Source organism: Triturus cristatus, chromosome 4_1, assembly GCF_964204655.1.
Source record: "Triturus cristatus chromosome 4_1, aTriCri1.1, whole genome shotgun sequence".
NCBI lineage: Eukaryota > Metazoa > Chordata > Amphibia > Caudata > Salamandridae > Triturus > Triturus cristatus.
In genome coordinates this window covers 979113288-979138248 of record NC_140585.1, presented here as the reverse complement: position 1 = coordinate 979138248, position 24961 = coordinate 979113288, and the positions used below count along the sequence as shown (strand labels likewise).

The 24961-nt window shown below is 41.2% G+C and overlaps 1 protein-coding gene across 4 annotated transcripts in view; it reads right to left on the bottom strand.

Annotated features, from left to right (window-relative positions):
* Window positions 1-1317: 1317 nt before the first annotated feature.
* Window positions 1318-24961, bottom strand: part of ANKS1B (ankyrin repeat and sterile alpha motif domain containing 1B) — a 511172-nt gene continuing 487528 nt past the window's right edge. For all 4 annotated transcript variants that reach the window (XM_085653883.1, XM_085653885.1, XM_085653884.1 and 1 more), the window contains one exon: window positions 1318-2329. In XM_085653883.1, coding sequence (XP_085510009.1) covers window positions 2228-2329 — 102 coding nt within the window. In that variant the 3' untranslated portion in view covers window positions 1318-2227. The remainder of the gene's footprint in view (window positions 2330-24961) is intronic.

The window sequence follows — 24961 nt, the reverse complement described above, 5'->3', positions numbered from 1 at the left end:
ACCTGACTTCTTAAAAAGCCTCTAGGTGTCTCCCGAATAACAGTCTATGACATTGGAGATGCTTTTTTAAAATTGAATGCTGTTTTCTCTACTTTTTGAGCCCCATCAACATCCAACTTGCAGGGGAAATTTCCAATTGCAAATGTTGATAGGGAAGAGTTCCTAAAGCATTAAACTGTGGGACTTACTGGTAGTTGCAACTGCAAGGTGACTGTGGTGGCTCGTGCAGCATAAGTCCAAGGTTGTACTATGCAAAGTAATGGCATGTGCACAAAAAGACATGACTCAGCCTAACTTCCTACTACGACAGATTATTTTTGATAGAATAAACCATGACAGGAAACATTAGTGAAGTTTCCATCAACAGTGAGTGTAAACTGGAACTTTACATTAGTGTGGTGGTTCCTTTCACCGTATGTGAGGTGCAGGGGGCAATGGTCACCAACTACCTCTCTTTAAAGATCACATCTGCTACTGGCCTCCTGGCAGTTTATGGTTATTTAACTTAATTCTAGCGATATGCTGAACAGCAATGGGTATTAACCAGTTTGTAGCATAGTTACAGCAAAATTTCAGGAACGTTGGGTGAGAGTGGCAAATATAAATTTTGTTCCAAGTAAGACCTGGTAATCAATTGGATATCTATTCTTAAGCCACAATGGTACCTGCATGGACAACCACAGGCAAACTTCCAAAAGCATTGGTTGCAAATATTTACGTTAAGAAATCTTATAGATTAGCGATCTGCGAACCACTGTCAAGAACTGTGCTCAGATAGGGACAAGAAGGGGAATGCTTTTGAAAAACGAAATGACAATAGCCTTGACGCAGAGGAAGTTTTCTACATGTGTGTATGTTTTTGCCCATGTCACTGTCACAAGCAAAAAAAAACAGTGGCAGGTGTCCTGCCCTAAATAAGAAAGAAAAAGCAAGTTACATGGTTCTCTCTTGCCACACCAAACTCTATATAACCCCCATAGACTCTAAATAGCCAACAAAAAGTGTCCATACAGGAGACAACACTACCTTACAGCAAGTACGGACAAATGTACTGCTGTATACGTTAATTGTAGGGGACCTTATTTAGAGTTTGGCAGACAGATTACCCTCTCATAACGGTGATAGAGTAACCTTTCTGACAAACTCTCGGTCTGCCTGTCTTATTTTGAGTTGGTTTGACTGTCAACTCAAAATAGGACACAAGTTGACTAGATTAGTTCCCATTATGAGTCATGGCAATTACTTTATTATTACAAATGAATGATGATTTACAAGGGGATTGTAGTTTACACCGCTTCATGTAGCAAATGATTGAATAATTGTATTATGTTTCATTTATTAAGCAGGCTTATTCTGTACAAATATCAACTCAGTGTGCTCAAATGTACATTTTAAAGTTTGAAGTTCAAAACAACACTCCACAGAAACCTTAACTGATGTAAAAATGGAACGAAAAGCATAAAGCATAAAACAAATAGAAATATGTCAACTGTACACATTTGAAAATATTAACCGGAATAAAAATAGTCCATATTAATAAAACAACATAAGAAGTTAAAAAGGGTAGTCTATTGTATCCAAACCAGGGTCCAGGATGTTAGGTTGTAAATACAAACATTTCTTTTCTTTACTGTATTTTCCATGTAGGCATTCTTAGCAGTACAATTTAACATTGTTAGCAAACAAAAATACCATTGAAAATACCACTTTCTCCACAATTCACTGTTATTGGCTTTTTTATTTTTTAAAGTGTACACAGATTTAGCAAAAGAATGTGGATGTATGTAAATGAGAAAACAGATTTTCAGTTCATGGTATAACTTACAAAATTAAAAATGTTTAGTGGCTCAGATAAAGTTTATACATTTCAAATAAAGGAAGTATTGGTTATATAAAATTAAAAATAAGAACGCTAGTACTATTACTATTTAATAATACAGTAATTTTAGACTGTAGTAGTATAAGAAATCACTATGGACAATTAAAAGGAGGGAACATTTTATTGTGCAATTTTTTTTAACAAAAATGTTTTTGCTGATGTATATTCTTCACTTAAATCTCATTGTTCTGCCAACCCAGTCAGAACTGGAAGCATAAGCTATTAACAACGCAGTTTTGATAGAAGTAACTCTAAAAATGCAGTCTTTTCAGTTGAGGTTGTCATGACGCCTGCAGATGTCCCACTGAGCATACCAAGGCACGCCAAGGAGATGAAGAATTCTGTGTGTTAGAAAATGGTGGTTTCATACTTGGTGCTAATCCCTCGTTTTTCCTGTACAGGTTCTACAATCCAGGGGAGGTTTGCAAGAATCTTTGGATCTGGATTCATCTGCATTTACGAAACCAAATAAGAAAAGAAAAGCGAAATGATCAGATCACAGACAGCACATTTTAGTTTTGCAACCCAAAAGTACCACCTAGAATGGACCATTAATACATACATGACAGTGTATGTATATTATTACATATGCTGGACACAGTATAAGATATAAAAAAATTATTTACATGGATTGTATATAGTTTTTGTGTTCACTCCAATAAAGCATACATAGATCCTCATTATGAGTGGCCATTAGTTCTGAGATGGCCAGTAAAAGAAGATACTACATCAGAATAATGAGTTCCGAGGTACACTGTGGATCTGTTCACTTTCAGCAGGAGATTTTGGTTGCTAATAGCAGCTGAAATCTCTGGGTGAAAGTCTGAGGCAAAATGAGAAATTACCAGAGGAATCCTATCCGTAGTTACTGATTCTCTCAGTAATTTCTCCTTTTTTAGTGGACACCCCGGGCCCAAGTTGTAATGGGATGGATTTTCCCCGGTGTAAACAGTACCCCCGGTATTAGTTACTCCGAGGTGGAAATACCAGCCCATTTCGAAAGCTTCTCATAATGAAGACCTAGGTAGTAGGAACAGATAATGGTGAAAATCAAGCATAATTCTAGCTGCAATAATCAACTCTCCATATTGTCTAGGGACAATGCAACACTTCAATTACGATCTTTAGACGATTAGCTAAATTCAAAGAAAGCGTTTTAACCATTCATCTTATTCTGCCCCTCCCATGCTCACTCCATCCTTTCTACCTTCTCTCTCACATTATGTACAATCCTTTTCCCATTCTTGTTTGTGGGCAAACTGACATCCACCTTGTAATTAACATGTACTTAACATCTTACCCAGGGTTGGACTGAGAGCTAAAAGAAACATAGGATAATGCTTTACTACCAAGCCTATGTTGCAACAACTTAGTAAGCTGATCTTTTCCAACCTTGTCGGTCATGGGGATGGGTTCATTCTCATTTTCTAATTTTTTTTTACTTGGAGCTGAATGAATAATTTGACAGCACATTTTCAAGATATATTGACAACCAACATTTTACAGACTGAATTAATTTTTACCTCTTAAGTCAGTATTAGTTTACCTGACCACTACTGCCAAATAAAACAGCAGTTTTTTAAATACATCTTTGTACTAGTTTTGAAACATACAGCTAGGGTGCAATTAAAGCATGGGTTATAGGTTCCTAAACCCAACTTCTTACTCCTGTTAAGAGGAAGTACAGACAAATACAAAAAAAACATTTGAAAAAACAATTTGACTAATACCTACCTCTAAGCCATGCCTTTAACCCATTAGCTCTAAATTCAGGTGGCTACATGAGCAAATAGGCAAGAGAGAGTGGGGTGGAGAAGAGGGCTGGGTGCTCCCCTTAAGGCACTCAGCTTAGAAGATAACAGATCAATTTAGATGAGCGACCCAATTTCGCCAAATAGCCTAGCCATGATGAGGAGTATATCCTCCTCAAGGTCAGGCTCACAAGTTGACAGCTCACACATTCTTGTCCACTTTATCATGTCTGTACAGTTTACATTTTATCAGCCATGATATTTTCTTCCAGAGTTCAGACAGTTTCTGAATTCTTCCAATTGCGAATCCTGGTTCTGTGAAGTACACACAGCATAGTTAACCTAGGAAGGCCTTGAACCAAAGTGCTATGTTTTGTATGGAAAGGCTGCAATCCCTGACGCTTTTGCAGAGCACCTCAACACAAGTCTGGAAAGATGAGAGGGTCTTCTTGTGGGCCACAACATAAGTCACCAATTCTCTCTGATGTAGGTTTTCCAAATGCACTATGAATTTACCTAAACCTCAAATTTTCATTTCACATCCTCTAGTGGGTAGGCCTGTGACCTTCAAGAATCCCCCAACTAAGAAGGATCTTGTTTGACAACCTTTGAAGAGAAGAACTATAACATTTTTTCCTCATCTCCTGCGTCCAGTGCCTGGACATTAGCCGCTAGTGTCATATAACCAAACATTTCCATCTTGGATTTCAGCCACAGAGTGGTGGAAATACCACAATATCTTTATTTTATCTGTTGCTACATTGCTTCCTCGTGCACCATAAATGTAGATTCTGCTGCTGTGACCCGCTTGTCTGTTTTCTGCAGCCCATTGAGATTTTGCTACTCTCAGTTTCATATGTTCTTTAGAAGTGACCTTCCATTCTATCCTCTGCATTGTTAGGATCTCTCACAAAATTTCTAGCAGTATGGTCTTGGCACTGTTTTCAGCGGTCTCTTGTTCTTACTTTTCTCTCTGATTATGGGAAGGCATCAGAATTAAAGAGCTCTTTATGTTCTTGGAGGCATCAATGAAAAGGCTTTTAGGTCTCAGTGAGAACCAGAACAAGTGTCACAGGGATCTCAGACAGGAGCACACCTATAACCAGGATCCCCCTTCCTTTCACTGTATGTTATGTCTGCTCCTCATCATTTACTAGGGCAGAGCACATTGGAGAGATTTTGCTAGGAGTTCACCTTATAAACCTTCACAGCACAGCTCCCTCATGGTGTCACCGCAATGCATTGCATGGAAGCCCGTCCACATCTGCTCAGGATGACTGGGGTAGACTCCACATGTGACCACTTATTTTCCTACCATGTTTCTCTTTTAGCCCTGCTGCTGCCATCGGATCAACTTAAGAGATCGACACAGAGCATGTACATCAGCTGATCCATCAAGCAATCCACACTGAGAAAAGTGGAATCTTGGAAGCATGGCTCAATGGGGTAAGAGAATCTTGGTCTTGGCAAACAGGGTTAAGGGGTATAAATGTTGTCTTCAATGTTTGTGTGAGGACAGGACAGTTGCTTCTGCCAGCAAAATCTTGCTCCCCTCCAACAGTTGTTCCCTTGAATTTACAGTGGCTTGGTAGTGTAGCAGCCCAACTGCCCCAGATAAAGCCAATGCTTTGCTAGCTGAACTTACACTTTTATTTGTTTGAGTATTCATGCCTATTTTCCTATGTGTTAAAACAGAAGCACCACGTAATTCTGGTTTCCGGCCATTACCCAGAAAAATATAAGAATCCACAACTGCACTTAATTGTTTGCTTAGGTATCTACATTCCCAGAATCCATGATATGTCTACAACAGTACAAGTACAGTTTTGAACCTTTAGACCTGCTGTAATCAGTACACAGATTGCTATCCCGCCTGCTGCTTGCAATTGGTTCACTCCCGATACATCAACTCTGTTTTCTGGAAAGGATCACCGTCCAACAACAGTTCACTTACGCTGTAAGTCTTTATGTGTTTAAGTTAGGAACTATTTCTTCAATTTTGTGCTTTCATGTTTTAATTTTGTGCTTTAATGTTTTTTTAATTCACTTTTATACGTACGGGTGCTGCGCTTACTTTAAGCTCGGCGCCCACGTTCATGTATTTTTTGACCACTTGTAACATTGCCTACTAGCGACGCACTTACTTTAAGCACGGCACCCACTTTAATGTATTTTTTTAATCACTTTTATGCATTGCGTACTAGCACCGCGCTAACTTTAAGCACGGCGCCTGCTTTAATTTTTGTTTTAAATTGCTATGGTGGCCCGTGATGCTTCCCACATGGTGCGCTTGCGTTTTGCCCTGGGAGCTGGATGTTTTCTACCACAATGCCACCCATGCTGGGGAGCCCTGCTTCAGGTAATAGCTCGTCTTTCACCCCACCAAACAAACACCTGTTCTGGGGTTTGAATGGAATTGGGAAAGGCCCACTACAAACATACAGCATCATTAAGGGTCGGAATCCCTGCTGATTTTCAGTACAACGGCAGACTCCATACACAGGTAAAATCATCTATGCTCACTTAGAAGTAACAACCACAGAGAATTTGTAAGTGCACTCACATGTGGGCATCTATTATTTAGTGCGCACTAAGAATTTCTGTTGCTTGAAAATAGCGTTCTTTGTATTATTTTCTTTAGATCATGTGGAATGAGCTATATGTATAGCCAATCATTAGAATCAATATATCAGTGGCATTATATCCCTTTTGCTCACTTCTGGAAGGGGCAATGCTAGATAGCGATATGATAGTTCAGAATTTGCACCCATTAATAGTCGATGCAGTAGAAAAACTAAAATGCAAGCCCAAAAGGTTCATGGGTGAGCAATGAGACACCATGCTTAACTAAAAAAAAATTATTAGTGAATGATGCTAAAGTTTTTCTGAGGAGCCCACCATTGCTGCCTAATGCTGAGCTTAATGTTTACCAATACTAGCCAGTCTTCATTCCACCTCATGCCTCTTTCTTCTACCACCACACATTTGCTTTCATTTTATCTCACTCTTTCAGACTTCTTATTTGGTAAAAGATTTTCTGTCTTTCTCGTCTACTTTTTTCCCTTATCTGTCTTTCTTTCTCTTGCACTGTGGTCAAAGTCTACTGATGAAAAAATCGGTCCTGGTTGCCAAAAATGATTGCCAGTGATCAGCACCTGCATAAATTAAGCATTAATGAGAAGGGAAAATCAGGCAAAAATGTACACCACACCAAGTTGGGAATAATGAGACAGCAGTTTGTTTCCGAATCCTTTTATGCTGATTTTCGCAATAATCATTCAACATTTTACATCGCAAATTGTGGAAATATGGAGTTTAAAACAAACAAGCCAATTAAAACAATTCCTCTGTCTTGCTATTTAACACAGGCAAGCATCCAATCCAACCCAGCTACCTGCAAACAAGGTAACATAACAAAGACCCAGAACTAGTGATCAATTCCAGAAGTTAAAACATTCAGACCACTTGAGAAAGATTCTGGCGTCTAGGGCTGAAGATGATGCCACTTGTTTTATTGTTCTGATTCTCAATTCAATTAGAGTCTGAAAGAGTGAGTAATAGCATTTCTCAGTGAAGGAGCCTTAACATGTGCTTTCAAATTTAGCATCACTAGTGGAAAACCAGCCTGGGCTTCAGAAATGAAACTGCATTTAAAAAGTGACATGCTGGCATTTTGTGCTGCAAAGTGAAAACATGAGGCTTTGAAATTCATATGCTTTAGTCAGAAGCTTTCCATTTAGCATTTCATGTAAAACATTGCACAGGTAATTCATAGCTTGACTTAAATGGGTTTAGTTTAGATTCTGTCTTCACTATGGAAATGAGATGTTAACTTGTAAAAATGTTAAATGTGCATTAGTAGAATATAACCTGTATTAGAATTAGCACAACATTTCATAATGTAGATAACAGAACCAAGTCCTGATTTAGCTCTTGCTCTGTGAGATTCTGTTGGCCTTCAAGATAAGCAAAGGAATTTTTCTCTCGGTGTGAAGAACAGTGGCATAATTTACAGCTGCGACTTCGGAGCTTTATCTCTGTAGTTGTTGGAAATGTTTAAACAAAGCCTCATTTGATTTTTTGCTTTAGTGAGAATAGAACACGTATTTTAAAAATGCATTATCATGTTATGTTTAATGTTTCCTGCTTAATTAAAAGGTACTTTTGCAGCTCATGTTATGTGTTTAGTTAGAAATAAAATGTTTTTCTGTAAAGGAAGGTTAGGAGATGAGTTGTGTTAAATAAGATGCAGAATACGCAGTGGGAAGGATCTTCGCCTGTCTGAGAGATGACGCATGCAGCCTGCCTAAGGGGCGGAGGTGTCCTTTTGGATAATGCTGGATTCCAGTTGGAGGAAGACGAAGTCGCGCTACATGCTATGTAACATTATTCTTTGATAAACGTGTTCCTAGATAGGAGTTTCAGGACACTTGCAGGAACCCTTTCAGAGCCCTTTGAGAGAGTCAGGCAGACAGATTTAGAGACGGGAGGCTGCAGAGGAGTTTCAGACTCTGAAGCAGAAATGAAGGGAGGAGAGCAGATGCGATTTGCGGATGCAGGGAAGGAAAGGGCAGACCTTGATGGTGAGCAGAACAGAGGCAGACGTAGGTAGATTAGATGTAGGTTTAGTTCCATTCTGACTTTTATTAAAATCCCCAAGATTTATGCTTTGACAAATTGGCTTTGGCAAGGCGTATTTGCTTTATGCATTATTTCTCTTCATGGGAGATTCTGCAATTATTAATGATTGATTTAGCTTCATGCTAAGCTCACTCTTGCTTCGATTCTTGAACTCTTCATGAGTTCTGACTGACATCATTTGTGTCTCATTGTCCTAGAGTAGGAATTATTTATTTATTCCTTTATGGAATGCAATTTATGATGCTTTGTGCTAACTTAATTTTTCTATTATCAATTCTGTAACCTGATTCATACCTGATTAATGAATAAAGAGCCAGAAAACTTAACTTTTGATGGGAAAATGCATCCCTTTAAAACTACTCACAACTCTCATTATTGGCTAAAATGTTTATTTGCATTTGATTAATTGCTCATGTAGGAGCTCCCTGTTCATAAAAAGTGGCCAAGATCTTTCGACCTTGAGCGGAAACAAGGGTAGTGGTATTCCAAGGTGATGGTGCCACATTTCCTAAATTTTCCAATGAGAGATTACCGTGGGATTTCCACTCACAGGTAAGGTTATACACTTTGACCAACAGGAGCAGAGTTTAGGTTAACGCCCTGAAAGAGCTACAAAAATTGCCCAAATTAGAATAAGGCCCGAGCGCCAAAAAGTCCTGATTCCTGATTCCAATGCCCATAACTTGAAGACTGGCAAAGCGGTATTAGGAGGCTAGGAGGCGATGAGGCGGGCGCTGAAGAAGGTGTGAGTATTAATAGGGAGCAATGCGCTGCAGTAATTTCTGGATTGCAGTAAATGTTTGTTGCTGTAATTTATGCTTGCGGTAATTGCATTTGTGGAAATTGCATTGGATTAGATCATGGTATGCGGTAATTGCATTTGCGGTAACTGCATTGGAATAGATTGTGGTATTCGGTAATTCTGGTTGCGGTAATTGCATGGAATGTGTTAGATTGGGGTGATGATTTGATTGTGTGATGTCTTGCGGAGTTAGGATGAGAGTGGAGTGAATGAGGTTTCGGGCTGAACGCGCGTGGTCCATGAGATATGATTTTGAGTTGATGTCGGGCTCGACGAGTAGCCTAAAATCCCGGGATAGATTTGAGGTGTAGAAGACACCGAGTTGTTTTAATTGTCTGACTAGTGATTGTGGGGAGTCGTGAAGCGCTATTGACGACCTGTTTGAGATAGGGAACGTCTGTGAGAGAGCTTGTTAGAGTTGTGTGGGAAGATTGGTGCACAAGGACAGACCACAACGATTTGAGTGGCCAGCGCAGGTCGTGGGTCACGGTGTGTGAATGATCTTGAGAGACTGGATCCTATTGATCTTATCTATGTGACTGTCCGGTCGTTTAATGGACAGTTACTTGTGGAAAGGCAGACAATTACTCAAGGCTGTCCGGCCTTTTCGTGGACAGACAGTCAGATATGTAACTGACCGGTAGTATGGTGGACAGTAACTAGATTCTATGAGTGAAGTACGTGAATTTATAAAGAGAGAGTGTGAAGGAGGGTGAACTCTACTGTCAGGAGAAAAAGTGACATCAGAGTGTGCCGCATTGTGATAGTTCCGTTGTGTGATTACCATATTGAGATTGGTTGAAAGTCTTCCAGAATTTAAACTGTTACAGGATTGGAGGGAAAACTTCGAAGTTTACGGAATTGAATCAAAACATTGAATTGGATTATTGCAGAAATGAAATTGTTTAAAGGTTTTTTAAGAAACTTCTGAGAGGTAAATCGACAAATTTGATTTGGGTCGGTGACGAGGCACCACCTGATGGAACACCTGCACATTTTAGGTTAACAAATTTAGGACTATTTTTGTGTTTGTGGATTTGCCAGTGGTGCAAGGTTACTGAGAAGGAGGGTCCTTTGAGGTTTCCAAAATATGGTAGTTTTGAACTGCAAATTATTGACAGATTAAGAGAAATTATATCTGAAATAAAGTCACCATCTAGAGCTGCACAATGTGAAGCCTTAAGCTTCCGAGAAAAGACAGCAAGAGACAAGGAAAGAGAGGATGAAAGGAGAAAGGATCAGATACAGGAGAAGGAAATTATAGATGACAAAAAGACTCAAACCGATAGTGATTTAGGGGATGAAAGATTGGATGCATTGTTAACTGAGTGTTCACCACCTTATGTGGTCCCCACTACAAATTCTGATAATAGTGTACCAGCAAGTACTACAGTGGCTACTGCTTCTGGTTACCCAAGAGAAATACAGATTGAGAGAACTTTACAGACATTTCAGATTGCCCCACCACCAGTTGATTCAATGCCAACAGTGGTACCCCCAGGTGTTACTACTCCAATTGTGACTGATTCGGTACAAATACTACAAACTGTAGCTGCACAAACAATGCATAGACAAACCAATATAGTCCCAACTAAAGAAGCTCAAAGGACTGTAGAAGGAGTAATTACATCAGGGTTTACCTTGATATCTCAGAATTCACAGATTAAAGAACAGAAACTGCTCCAGGTGGTACAAACATTGAAAGATAAAGGGGAAATTGTCTTTACAACACCAATAGCCAAGGGAGAAACAAATTTAATTGAAGATGGGATTTTTCGACCATGGTTTGAGGAAGCAGCCGGGATTAAAAGTACAGGGAGTTTGATGGAACAAATGCCCAGTAACTACATGTGACAGACTGACTGATTTGGCCTGAAAATATGAAATTGATGTTTCAGAAAGTGTTCCATTTCAGAAAAGTTTCAGGGTACAGGTTGATGATGAAGCAATTGATACAATGCGTTCTTCACAATTGTGATTACACATTACAGAATCAGTGAAATACATTTGTAAATGGAAGGATTTTAAGAAATTAGGAGACAAGTGGGTAAGGAAACAGAAACCACCTAGTTGAGGAAAATAATGAACATGATGAGGGAGAAGATTCAGCTTGTCCATTGAAAGAAATAGTGGGAGAAGTGCATGTTCATGTACCATGTGACGAAGGTGAACTTGCAGCATTTGTGAACAAATTTCCAAAATTGATTGCGAGACAAGCCTGTACTGTAGTACGCACAACTTGTTGGATTTGTTCAAATCTCAAATCTGTGTGGATTAATTTCCAAATGTTCTGTGACACTGCAAAGCCAATTGAATTGTGGTCTGAATGTAAAGTTGTTGTGCAAGGGCCAAGTGAGGAGACAATGAGAGAGTCTTGCACTAATGCACCACCTTCTGTCGTTATGGAGAAAAATGAAGCAGGGATTACTTTTCTGAAGGGCTGAGTGCCACCAAAAGATCCTAATTGGGTAAAGATCAAAAGAACCTCACAAGAACTAAAAGAACTGGTTCATGAATTTTGTGAAAGAGTGCTTTAGGACTTTCAACAGCACAGTAGGTTAGAGCGTACTGATGTCAGTGACCTGAGATTCTTTGTGTCTCAAATTGTTATTAGATTAACGATTTTGGGTCAGATCAGTGTTCACATTCTGCAAAGAGTGGTTGGTTGGCAAAGAGAGTTGATAGATGGGACTGTGAAGTACGAAGGTGAGATACAAGGTGTGGTTCCACAAGCAGGAGTACAAGGTGCTTAAGTAGGATTTGGTGTTTTACAGGACAGAGATGGAGGAGTTTTGGTTGGTCCAAATTCGGATATGGGTGTCGCAATGCTGAAGAAAGTGACCTTTTGCCATCTTTGTAACAGATTTGAACATTGGAAGAGGAAGGGTAGACTTAAAACTGCTGCAGTAAATGGAAATGTGCAAATACAGGAAGAAATGCAGATGCTGAATCCGCCAGTTCAGCAAAAGCAAATGTCAATTCAGAAACAGGTACCAAGGATACAAGTTCCCCAAGCCCAGATGGTCCCACAAAAAAAGGGAAACCCTAAAATTAACTTAAATCAGTTGTCCATAGCAAATTTAAATTCTTTTCAGGACAAAAATCAGAACACATTTCAAAAGGCTGTTGTATTTGAAAGTGACAGTTTTAGCCACAACCTTCCTGATATTACCAGATCCACTAAGAGAACAGTGGGAGTTCCAGACCTACCTTACTTAGGGGAAAAGATCCAAGTTGTAGGAGTTCTAAACAGACAGATTGTAAACTCAGTTTTAGAGCAGGTTGTAGCAAAATTAGGTTCACTTGAAGAAAGTTACTCATTTGTTCTTTGTGACTCAAGCAATGTAGGCCTGCTAGGAAAACATTTGTGGTTCGAGTTAAACTGCATAATATACTGTACACCGGATGATATTGAATATCAGATTCCTGATGAGAATTTACAGTTTAAAATGGCCCAACAAGAGACAGCTGTAGGATTGGTTTCAGAAACAACAATTGAAAAATTACTCTCTGATTTGGAAGAAATAGTGAATCCAGCAGTATGGGAGTTCACAGAGAAATATGTTGAATTAATAAAAAGTGCAGAACCAGTCTTAGACAAATTAAAATCAGATGCCATGTAATTAGCAACCCTTTCATACAATTCGACACAAGAGACAGTTGCAGGAATTTCACCCGTAATTGAATATAAACTGAGTGAGGAACTTTTGGAGGAATTGATTGGAAGTTCATGTAACTCTCTGATCGCAGGTCTAAAGAAACTCAATGAGAAGTACAGAATAGTGCAGGAGACTAGCAGCATAATTGTTCTGTGCTGTCCTATGGTACCGAATCCAGCCAAAATACCTTTTCAATTTGCATGTACTGAAGAATGGCTTACTCTTATTGATTTTTGGTAGGTTTATATCATAGTGCCATCACGTGAGGATAGTTAGGAGTACTAACAAAAAGGCGATCAATATCTAGGACATATAATTCAAAAAGGAGCTAGAAAGGTGCCACCAGAGAGAGTGGACGCAATTCACCAGATGAATCCACCTCGAACTCAGAGAAAAGTCAGATTGCTTTTGGGATTTCCTAGTGGCTAAACCTTTACTGAGCCTGACACACAAGGATGTGTCTGATCCGCTTCCATGGAACGATTGCACAAAAGCATACCTCGAGTCGAAAGAGAAAGTGTGTCATGCCCCGGCACTAGGGATGCTAGTTTATTTAAAAGAATACACACCAATTTGCAGTGTGAGGGAGGGCTGCGCTCTCTCAGTGCCTGTTCAAAAACATGAAGACGTTCAAAAGTCTGTGACGTGTTTCCCAACAACCCTTGACCCAAACGCCACAGAAATGCCCAGCTGCCTTAAATTAGTAGCTGTGGTTGATGTCAGCCACAAAAAGAGTGACAATATAATGATGGAATGCCCAGTAACTGAAATGGCCTCTTATTTTGTGGAGTTGCTACTGAAGAATATTGTGATTAAAGCATGTCTAGATTTAAAAAAAAGTCTACTGTCAGTAAAGGAAAATGTTTTTGATGAAGCTGAATCTGAATGTCTAGGTATTATGGATCAATGCACGAAGCCAAGGTTAGGCACTAATGATGAATCCCTGATTGAGCCCGATCATGTCCATTTTGTAGATGGCCAACGTTTAAGAGGTAACAAAGGTACATTAGGAGAAGCATATGCAGTGTGTACCATGAATTATGTTGCCGAAGCTTCATGGCTTCAAGAAGTTACCTCAGCCCAAGATACAAAATTGAATGCCCTTACCATAGCATGTGGTCTAACTGCTCAAATAGGAGTCACTATTGTCATGGGAAAGATAGATTGTAATTCGGTTGCCCAATATTGTGTCCTGCTAGCTTACACATTTAAGAGAAATTTCACATGTGAATCTGAAAAGGACACTGTCTGTCCAATGTTTATGTCAATAGAGTACACTTGTAAAGAGTTTAAAGGGATACAATAAAATGTTTCAGAGTCAGAACAACAAGGGTGGGTCAGAACAGATTTTATGAAAAACGCAAATGACATTCAAATGTCAGCTGATGGGAGACCAGTGTTGCCAGACAGTTTGCCATTTCCAATGACACGATACATGTGTGGACACACAATTAGAGATGGATTCAATGAAGCGTCTCTTTAGAAAGAATAGATACCACCAAAAATTTAGGAAGCTCGCAGAAGAAGAGTGTCATCGAGATGTGACACGTCAACAAATGAATGTAGGGAAAAGAACAAACGCTACATTGAGTCACATAGGGAGATCAGAAGGTCCCTTCAATAGAATTCCAACACAACCAGAAGAAATGACAACCACATGGTAGCATATGTGTTATTGCAAAAATCGATCTCCAGATATAGATTGCCAGTTTCTCTGAAATCAGATCAAAAGACTCACTCTCAATGAGGTCCCGAAAATGATGTGTGCAGAACTACAGACTGAACAAGGATTGCAATGTAGCTATTGACCTGAAGTTTCAAGCATAATCGAGCAAAACAAAGCCACCATAGTGTCTCATTTTGCAAAAGACTGTCTCAACATCACTGAAGTGGCTTGATAATGTACCTGTAAAAGCACTTGTGACAATCGCAGATGAGAAGATAAGCCATCGCTGTGAAGGATTGGCTGATGTGGCACATACAGTTTCTCACCAAATTGCAGCTGCTACACAAGATCTGCATAGTGAAAGGTGCAACAACCTCGATCTGAGAGATGATGTTATGATCGAGAACGACATTCGTAAGACTTGGTTGAAACCAAGATGGAAAGGCCTGTTCCAAGTTATCCTGGTCACAACGATTGCTGTAAAGTGTGGTGGCCTTCCGAACTGGGTGCATGTCTTCCATGCTCTTAGGGCTCCTTGTCCCCTTGATGAAACAGCTCCTCTTCCACAAGAGATGCCAACAGTGGTCGAAAGGCCACGGGAGATGGTCAGTCAAGCTGTAGGGGAACACACTGAGCCTGAAGCAGCACTAAAGCAAACAAAGGTGCGACTAGAAAAGCAAGAAGTGGAAACTGGCTCGGATGAAACTGGTATTGAAGTGGTGAATGAGCCAGGTCCAGCCTCCGATGAAAGAACTAGTGCTGTGGGCCCGCGAGTGAGGGTAGAAGAAAGCTGGCTAAAGGGGTATATGAAAAGCCTGCAGTTGTCCCCTGAAAAAACACATTTGCACTCATAGCTGAAATGTCAGAATCAAAACAAAGTGAAGGCGAAGGTGGAAGGCTTGGATTGAGAAAGTCCAAAAGATCAATTGTGCTCTGTTGGAGTTATTCAGCACCTGATAGGTCATATTGCATGGACAAAGCACTGAACATCATAATGGATGAACTGTGAGATGCAGGATTTGAACTGTATAAGCCACCCTGATTTCAAGCTTGAGACAAAAAGAACTGAGAAAAACTGAACCAATGACTGAGAACTATCAAAAGCAGAAAAGAAAACAATCATTGATCAATGAAAAAAGAAAAAAAGAAAGAACTGTTCTGTTAGACTTTATTATTTTAGCTAATTATTTTAAAGAAGTCTAACCTAGGTCCGTGAAAAAGCTACAAGAAGAGTGAGGGATAACATTTTAGAAGAACACGGAGTAGGTTTATGGATTCTCTATTTAGAAATTCGAACTGCTGAAACTAACCGTCCTAAGAAGCTACTTACAGAACTCTGCACTGAACGTTTGAGCATGGCTATATAAGAGCTGATTGCAGACAAAACTTGTGTTGCCTTAGAAGTACATGTAAAATTGTTATATGCTCAAATTTAGACACACAGCCATGTTGTGCTGCAAAGTGAAAACATGAGGCTTTGAAATTCAAATGCTTTAGTCAGAAGCTTTCCATTTAGCAATTCATGTAAAACATTGCATAAGTAATTTATAGCTTGACTTAAATGTGTTTAGTTTAGATTCTGTCTTCACTATGGAAATATGATTTTAACTTGTAAAAATGTTAAGTGTGCATTAGTAGAATATAACCTGTATTAAAATTAGCACAACATTTTATAATTTAGAAAACAGGACTAGCTCGTGATTTAGCTCTTTTGCTCTGTGAGATTATGCTGGCCTTCAAGAAAAGCAAAGGAATGTTTCTCTCGTTGTGAAGTACAGTGGCATAATTTACAGCTGTGACCTCGGAGCTTTATCTGTGTAGTTGTTGGAAATGTTTAAACAAAGCCTCATTTAATTCTTTGCTTTATTGAGAATAGAAAACATGCATATTTTAAAAGTGCACTATCATGTTATGTTTAATGATTCTTGCTTAATTAAAATGTTCTTTTGCAGCTATTGTTATGTGTTTAGTTAGAAATATAATGTCTTTCTTTAAAGGAAGGTGAGGAGATGAAGTTATATTAAATAAGATGCAGAATATGCAGTGGGAATGATCTTCACCTGTCTGAGAGATGACGTATGCAGCCTGCCTCGGGTACGGAGGTGTCCTTTTGGAGAATACTGGATTTCAGTTGGAGGAAGACGAAGTCACGTTACATGCTTTGTAACATTATTCTTTGATAAACGCGTTCCTACTTAGGAGTTTCAGAACACTTGCAGGAACAATTTCAGAGTCCTTCGAGAGAGTCAGGCAGACAGATTTCGAGACGGGAGGCGTTTCAGATTCCAATGTAGAAATGAAGGGAGGAGAGCAGATGTGATTTGCAGACACAGGGAAGGAGAGGGCAGACTTTAATGGAGAGCAGAACAGAGGTAGATGTAGGCAGATTAGATGTAGGTTTAGTTCCTTTCTGACTTTTATTAAAATCCCCAAATTTATGCTTTGACTAACTGGCTTTGCCAAGGCTCATTTGCCGTATGCATTATTTCTATTCATGGGAGATTCTGAAATTATTAATGATTGATTTAGCATCATGCTAAGCTCACTCTTGCTTCTATTCTTGAACTCCTCATGAGTTCTGACTGCCATCATTTGCGTCACATTGTCCAAGAATAGGAATTCTTTCTGCCTCTATGGAATGCTTTGTAATGCAATTTATGATGCTTTGTGCTAACTTAATTTTTCTATTATCAATTCTGTAACCTGATTGATACCTGACTAATGAATGAAGAGTCAGAAAGTCTTAAATTTTGATTGGAAAATAAATCTCTTTAAAACTACTCACAACTCTCATTTTTGGCTCAAATGTTTATTTGCATTTGATGAATTGCTCATGTTATGTTGGAGCTCTCTGGTCATAAATGGTGGCCAAGATCTTTTGACCTTGAGCGGAAACAAGGGTAATGGTAATTCAAGGGGATGGTGCCACATCTCCTAAATTTTCTGATGCGAGATTACGGTGGGATTTCCACTCCAACATCAACAAAGTCTTCAAATGACGATAGCTGCCGATTAGCTATAATAGGAAGCAAATTTTTTTTTTTTTAATGTTACACCATGTTGAATGTAATTTTCTACAAAGTAATTGCCAGGTCAGAAATTCCCCCCAAAAATTTGCAGGACAGACATTCATCTTTCTCAGTATTATTGGATGCCAAACTTGGAAGTGTAGCTAAAAAATTCAGATTTGCCGCATGAAATGTGAGTTTGTTAGACAGACCTTTTAAAAACCTTGTGCTGTCTTTTAAAAATGTTGCATTTTGAGTGCATGAGGACCTTTATACTTAATCACAAAGATAATTTACACTTTGTCACATGCAAACGCAAACAATGTACGAAACAATTGTTCTGCAATTAAGAATTACAAATACGAGTAGGAAACCCAAATAAAGCAAGCATGTGCAGTGCAAAGAGGTCTCACATTAATGAAAGTTTAAGCTATTGCCATTGCATTATTATTTGCAATTGCAATAGCTCAAACTTTCAATAATGTGAGACCTATTACATTGCAAGCAAATGCTTGTTTTCTATGAGATGGATAGCAAGTAGTGTAGGTCTGACTTGGCAGCAATGGTGCAGGAAGAATTTGAACATTCCAAATGACATAAATTAAACAGTTGAAAGAACGTAATGAGGAGACAGATGTGGAGAAAGGTTGTTCTGATCAGCAACTGCATGGGGAAAAAAACACAAGGGGTGTTCTATATTTCCTATTTCAGAGAGTGCAACTTCCTCTCCGTAGAGGAAGAGCTGGTTTACTGAAAAAGCAGACTGACACATTTAACTAGTGCCCTGTTCTTTACAAAAATCTTTCTAAAGCAAGTCAACTGATGTGGTTGTAAAGGCAGAACTGTGCTGCAGAACATTGTGTTGCGATTGAGTGATTAACAATAAGGGTTTATTAGCTGATGACACGCCGAGCACAGATCAGAAATCCTATTGCCCCTGAAAGGGATATGAAAGGAAAGGAAAATGAGGTTGTTTACTTCTTGAAAAGTACTTGCTTTCAAGCTTTTATTATTCTTAGAATTTAAAATGCTTAGGTGTAAACTCAAACAGCCTAGTTTTGAGAACTGAATGCATCATAAGTTCCTTGAGAAATTTGTACTTTTTTAGCAGTGCTTGAACGGCAAAAATGTTTTTGAGTTATCATGCTTTATTGAAGAAACTTTTATGGCTATAATTCAGGGCTCAGCTGGAGCCTGTACAGAAAATTATTGATATCAATACGAAATTGGAGAGGTTGCTTATTGAAACCAACACTGATTTACAAAAACAGAATATGCTAGTTATGTACTTCTATTTAGTGATATAGGATTGTAGAATGTTTGAGAAGCATACATATACCCACAAACACACACACACACACACACTTGCTTGTTTTTACAGAAAATACTATTTATAATTATTTTTAAATTAAATGTTTATGTTTTGAAACATATGGCTGCTTATTCATGCACTGCTTACTATAACACAGTAAAATTATATATGCCAAATGTATTTAATTGAATGTGTGGGAATGTCTCTGCCCACTGTATATAGTGCCTAGAGGTAACTTCAACCAGTCGATCTCGAGCTACAAGTAGCTCCCAGAAACATCAGAGTAGCTCACAGCCTTGAGTTAATATTTAACTATGATCTGCAATTAATAAGTGTTGAGTTTTCCTTCTAAAGTTAAGGAGAGGCTATGTTTATTTTACATTATTATCAGAATGCAGATAGCAGAGCCTGATAATGAGAAGTGCTCGTCATATTTATGGCCCATGTTAGTCACAATGGTTTAGAACTGAAGCACTAAGCTATTTAACTCTTAAACAAAAGTTGAACAAAATGATATTTCTGAATGCTTTTAAATGAGAGAAAATTGAAATGAAAAGTTAACCTAATGATTAAGTTAACTGTTTGTCACTATGTGTACCTTTTATGATCTGTCTTCAAAAGATCGAATAAAGAAATTGAATTGATTAAGTTAACTTTTCATTTTAATTTTCTCATTTTTCAAAGTGTCCCATTTACAAACAGCAGGTGTCTTGCTCCCAGTGGCTAGTAGACACAGTGCCATATTTGTAACTGAAAAATACCATCATTTTCTTTTAACTGGAAGATACTTAAAGTGAAGAAAAAAGAAATTTCTATGAAACATTGTTTTAATGTTTTTCTCTACTTTAAATTAATCCAATTAAGTCCTAATTTTTAATGAAGCATGTATCTTCAATTATATTCCTCACATTTAACAAATTACTGTATTTTCCTGTTATAAATATGGCACCATGTCTAAAAGCTACGGGGAGTAATATACCTGCTGTTTGTAAAGACACTTTCACAAGGGACAAAATTAAAATGATGAGTTTTATGTAATGCATAGAAACATAAAGATAACTCTTCAGTTGAATTTTCTCCCAATTCAAAGTGCTGCATTTACACCCAGCTGGTGTCTTGCTCCCAGTGGCTGGTAGGCACACTGCTATATTCATAACTGAAAAATACAGCCATTTTTTTAAATGAGAGAAATTTAAAGTGCAGAAAATGTTCCATCAAGCGCAGAAAAAGCTTGATTAATATGAACATTTCTGCAGAACATTTTCTGCACTTTGAATTTCTCCCATTAAGAAAAAAATATATATTGTATGTTTGTAATGTACATGTAACGTTTGCCACGTATGGCAAAAGGTATGTCCTGTGACACAAGTACATACGAAACAGGCTCACTCACACACATGTTAATACATCTCCACAGACCATGCACTCACTGACGCACATGGCAGCCCTATCATAGTACCCCTAGTCACAGTACTTTTGTAAACCATAGTATCGGGCTCCACGGAAATTAAGTTTAAAGTTAATAACGCTGGGCAAGGGGTTGTCTGGTTACAATGTAAGACCTCCGACCCTCGGTCTAGGTCCACTCTCTCCCCGCAGCTCTGCTGTGCCGTCTCTTGCCTCCAGATCCGACCTCCTCCTTGGGAGGTTCGAGGCTGCTGTCCGCTCCTGCGCCTGCTGCCCGCTTCAACTGGGACCGGACTGCCTGCAGCCACCGTGACCTTTCTCAGCTGTTTTTTTTCTTGGTTTTTCCCTGTTGTGCCACGGTTATTGTGCCTATCTGTGTTGTGCTCTAATTCTACCACTGTTTTTATTTTCTCGTGCCTGCCTGTTTCTTTCGCCGCTGCTGCCCGTGTGCCCCCCTGGGAATTCCCCCCCCCCTCCGGAATTCCACCCCAGAATTCCCCCGCTCCTGCCTACCCTCCCTCCCACCTCCCCTACTTAATGGCGGCTGCTGCGCGGTCGCGCAGCGGACGAGCACAGCGGGCGCCCCGTAGGCTTGACAAAGGCAAGCCCGTCTGTGCCCGTCAGCGACCCGACCGCGGCCTGCACCAGGAACCCAGGACCTCCCACTACCCATCGCTACGACACCACCACCCTCCTCGCACTCAACCCTGGAAGGCTTGAGAATGCCAACAGGCCTCGTCGAACACGACCCACGGACAGTTCTCCTGCCTCCACTGCCACCAGACCCCCACCGCCACCCTGGCCTCCAACACCACCGATGCCGGCACCGGCGACACCCTAAAATGCATACTCCTCAACGTACGCTCCGTACGCAAACACGCCATGGAAATTTGGAACCTACTCGACTCTCTCTCGCTCGAAATCGCCTTCTTCACAAAGACCTGGATCAACGCATCCTCCACCCCCGATATCAGCACCGCCATCCCAGACTGATACAAGATGCAGAGGAAAGACCGCCCCAACCACCCAGGAGGGGGCCTCGCTATCGCCCACAAAAGCACCCTCCGCCTCACCACCTCCTGCGAAACCTTCCCCTCCGTCGAACATATGCACTTCCAGATCCAGACCACCCCCAAAGCCACATTCCGAGAAACCCTCATCTACAGACCCCCCGGCCCCCAAACACCCTTTGCCACCACCATCACCATCACCGACTTCATCGCACCCCACGCCATCGCCTCAACAAACTACATACTCATTGGAGACCTGAACTTCCACCTCGACAACCCCAGCGACCACAACTCCACTATCCTTCGTGACAATCTCGCCAGCGTCGGACTTAAACAACTCGTCAACACATTGCTCCACAGAGCAGGACACTCCCTCGACCCCATCTTCACAGCAGGAAACCGCATCCAATTCAGCCACACAACGCAGCCGCCATGGACCGACCACCACTGCATACACTTCGCCATCAACAAACCCAAGGCACCCAAACCAGCCCCACGCCCACCCCGAAGGAACTGGAGCAAGGTTACCGACGAGCAACTTAACTCCACCCTCACCCGAGACAACCACACCTGGGCACCCGATGCAAACAACGCAGCCAGAGAACTCCACACCTGGATCTCCAACTGCGCAGACGAGCTTGCCCCGCAATGCAACCCCGACAGACAATGCCGCAGGAAAGCCGCCTGGTACACCACCGCTCTCCAAGAAACCAGACTCACCTGCAGACGCCTGGAGAAGAACTGGAGAAACACCAAGACAACGGAAAACCACACCACCTACAAAGACGCCATGACGGACTACCTGAACCAGATCAGAGCCACCAAGAGGAACTTCATCCACAACAAAATCCTGGCCAACTCCAAGGAACTTTTCAGTGTCATTCAAGAATTCACCAACCCACGCAGCGAAGCCACAGACATCACCCCATCCCAAGACCTCTGCGACAAACTTGGAACCTATTTCCACCTCAAGATCAAAAACCTCTACGACAATTTCATCGACCATCCACCAGGCACCACAGATGGCCCCCCGCCCCCCAGAAACACCAGCCAACCCACCATCTCCAACTAGACACCAATCACGGCCAAAGACACCGCCTCGACCATGAAAAGCATCCACTCGGGGGCCCCCACTGACCCCTGCCCCACTCACATCTACCACAGAGGCGCGGCTGCCATCGCACCTGAACTACAACGCACCATCAATACCACCTTCAAAACAGGCACCTTCCCAGACGACTGGAAGCGCGCAGAAGTCAGACCTCTGCTCAACACGCCCACAGCTGACCCCACCGACTTCAAGAACTATCGGCCCATCTCGCTCTTCCCCTTCGCAGCCAAAGTTGCAGAGAAAACAGTCAACAGGAAACTGACACGATTCATTGAAGAGAACACCATCCTCGACCCGTCCCAATCTGGATTCTGAAGCAAGCACAGAATAGAGACCGCCCTATTTGCCAACACAGATTACATCCGCACCCTCCTGAACCAAGGCCACTCTGCAGCCCTCATCCTGCTTGACCTATCAGCAGGCTTTGACACCGTCTCCCACGACACACTAGTCGCCAGACTACATGACGCAGGCATACAAGGAACAGCCCTGGACTGGATACGATCATTCCTCACTGGAAGAGGCCAAAGGATCAGACTCCCACCCTTCCTCTCCGACCCCATGAAAATCACCTGCCGAGTCCCACAGGGATTATCCCTGAGCCCCACCCTCTCCAACATCTACATGGCCCCCCTCGCAGCCATCGTCCGACAACACGGCCTCAACATCGTATCCTATGCCGACGACACCCAGCTCATCATCTCCCTCACCAAAGACCCCACCACTGCCAAACTCAGCTTCCAGAAAGGAATGCAAGACGTCGCAGTCTGGATGACCAACAGCTGCCTGAAGCTCAACGCTGAGAAAACAGAAGTCCTCGTCCTCGGTATCACCCCTTCGGCATGGGCATGGTGTCCGACCGCCCTCGGAAGTCCACCTACCCCCTCAGACCACGCCAAGAACCTCGGCATCGTACTCGGCTCATCACTCACCATGAACCGACAGGTCAATGCCGTCACCTCCAGCTGCTTTAACACCCTCCGCATCCTTCGCAAGACCTTCAAGTGGATCCCCCCTGAGTCAAGGAAGACAGTCCCCCACGCTCTTATTACCAGCAGACTGGACTATGGAAACGCACTCTACGCCAGCATCAACAAGTCCCTACTCCGCAAACTCCAGACAATACAGAACACTGCCGCCAGACTCGTCCTCGGCATCCCCCGACACAAACCCATGGAGAAAAGAGTCACTTTCAAAATCTTCACTCATGCCAACAAATGCCTACACAACAACGGACCCAAATACCTCAATGACAGAATCAACTTCCACATACCCAAAAGAAACCTCCGATCTTCCAACCTCGCACTGGCCGAAACCCAGCACATCTACAGAGCCAGAGCAGGCGGAAGATCCTTCTCTCACATTGCAGCCAAGACCTGGAACGAGCTACCGGCAGACATCAGATGCACCCCTTCCCTGAACACCTTCAGGAAGAACCTCAAGACCTGGTTCTTCAGCTAAATAGATCTGCGGACCCTCACAGGTGAGTAGCGCGCTTACAATTCCCTGATTGATTGATTGAATGTGCGAGTTACATGGCCTTCAGTAGCTCACAACATTTTCACTGATCTTAAGTAGCCCTCATTATAGAAAATGTTGGAGACGCATGGCCGAGTGATGGCACTTACAGATCCTTTTATTTCATATATTGTTGGTTTCTGTTCTGCTGTGTTGAGCTTTCTCCCCATTAATGGTTATAAAGGCCTACAAGAACTCGGGTAGATATATACTTGGGAAATCAAGCTACACAGACATCTGCGATCGTTATTTTACCTAGAATGCCATGTTATAACTGAAGAAAAGGAAAGGCTTGCACCAAAAAGGGGATATAATCTAAACATTTTCTACCAGTTCATTTCAATAATTTATTGTCTTGTCATGTATATAAATAGAAAACGTTTATGTGTGTTGTGTGTTCAGAAACCACATATATTGCAATTTTTTCCTGCCACATATGTTACAGCTGTCACAAAGGGTTGCAGCTCACACGTTGCTTACCCATGCCACTCCATCTCTTCATGTATTAACACTGTGGCAGTAGACTTAAAATAACATGTGCACTGTGATTTTGAAAACATGGTGAATATAAGTTTGCAGTGGATGATCTCAACCAGCATCATACCAAACATCCAAGTGAAATATTTTTTTGTAAAGTACTACAAGTGAAAGTTCCTAATGACGGAGCACTCTGCACCCGTCTGTCATGTCTCAAAAGAACTACCTTACATCCTCGGAAGCTCTGAAAATAAAAAACAAGATGCACCCGGTCGATGCTCAGTGCTACGATATAGAAGGTAGGGTATGTCACGACTCGTTTGCCCTCGAGAGCTGACTTGATGTCAAGAAGTAGGCTGATGTCTAGGACAAGGAAGTCAATGTTGAAGATTATCAACATTGAGGAGGCAGTTGACATTGAGGGATTTATTTCCTAGCAGATCCTTTTATCGATCTGCAGAATGGGTCCTGAGAATGATAAAGAGGAGGGTTCTATGTAGACCTAACTCTGAATATCCCAAGACGAACTCTCCTACCAGAGAAGTATCTCTGGAGGTTACTTTGTCCTCTGCATTGGCACAATCACTGGGACACTGAGCTTCACCTCAACCTCCTCTGTCTCTGGTAGTTCCTGTGCCTATTTGTACCTGAAGGTGTTCTATAAATCCTCATCACAGGGCACACCAGTATCATCAACATCACTCATTATCTCATCATTAT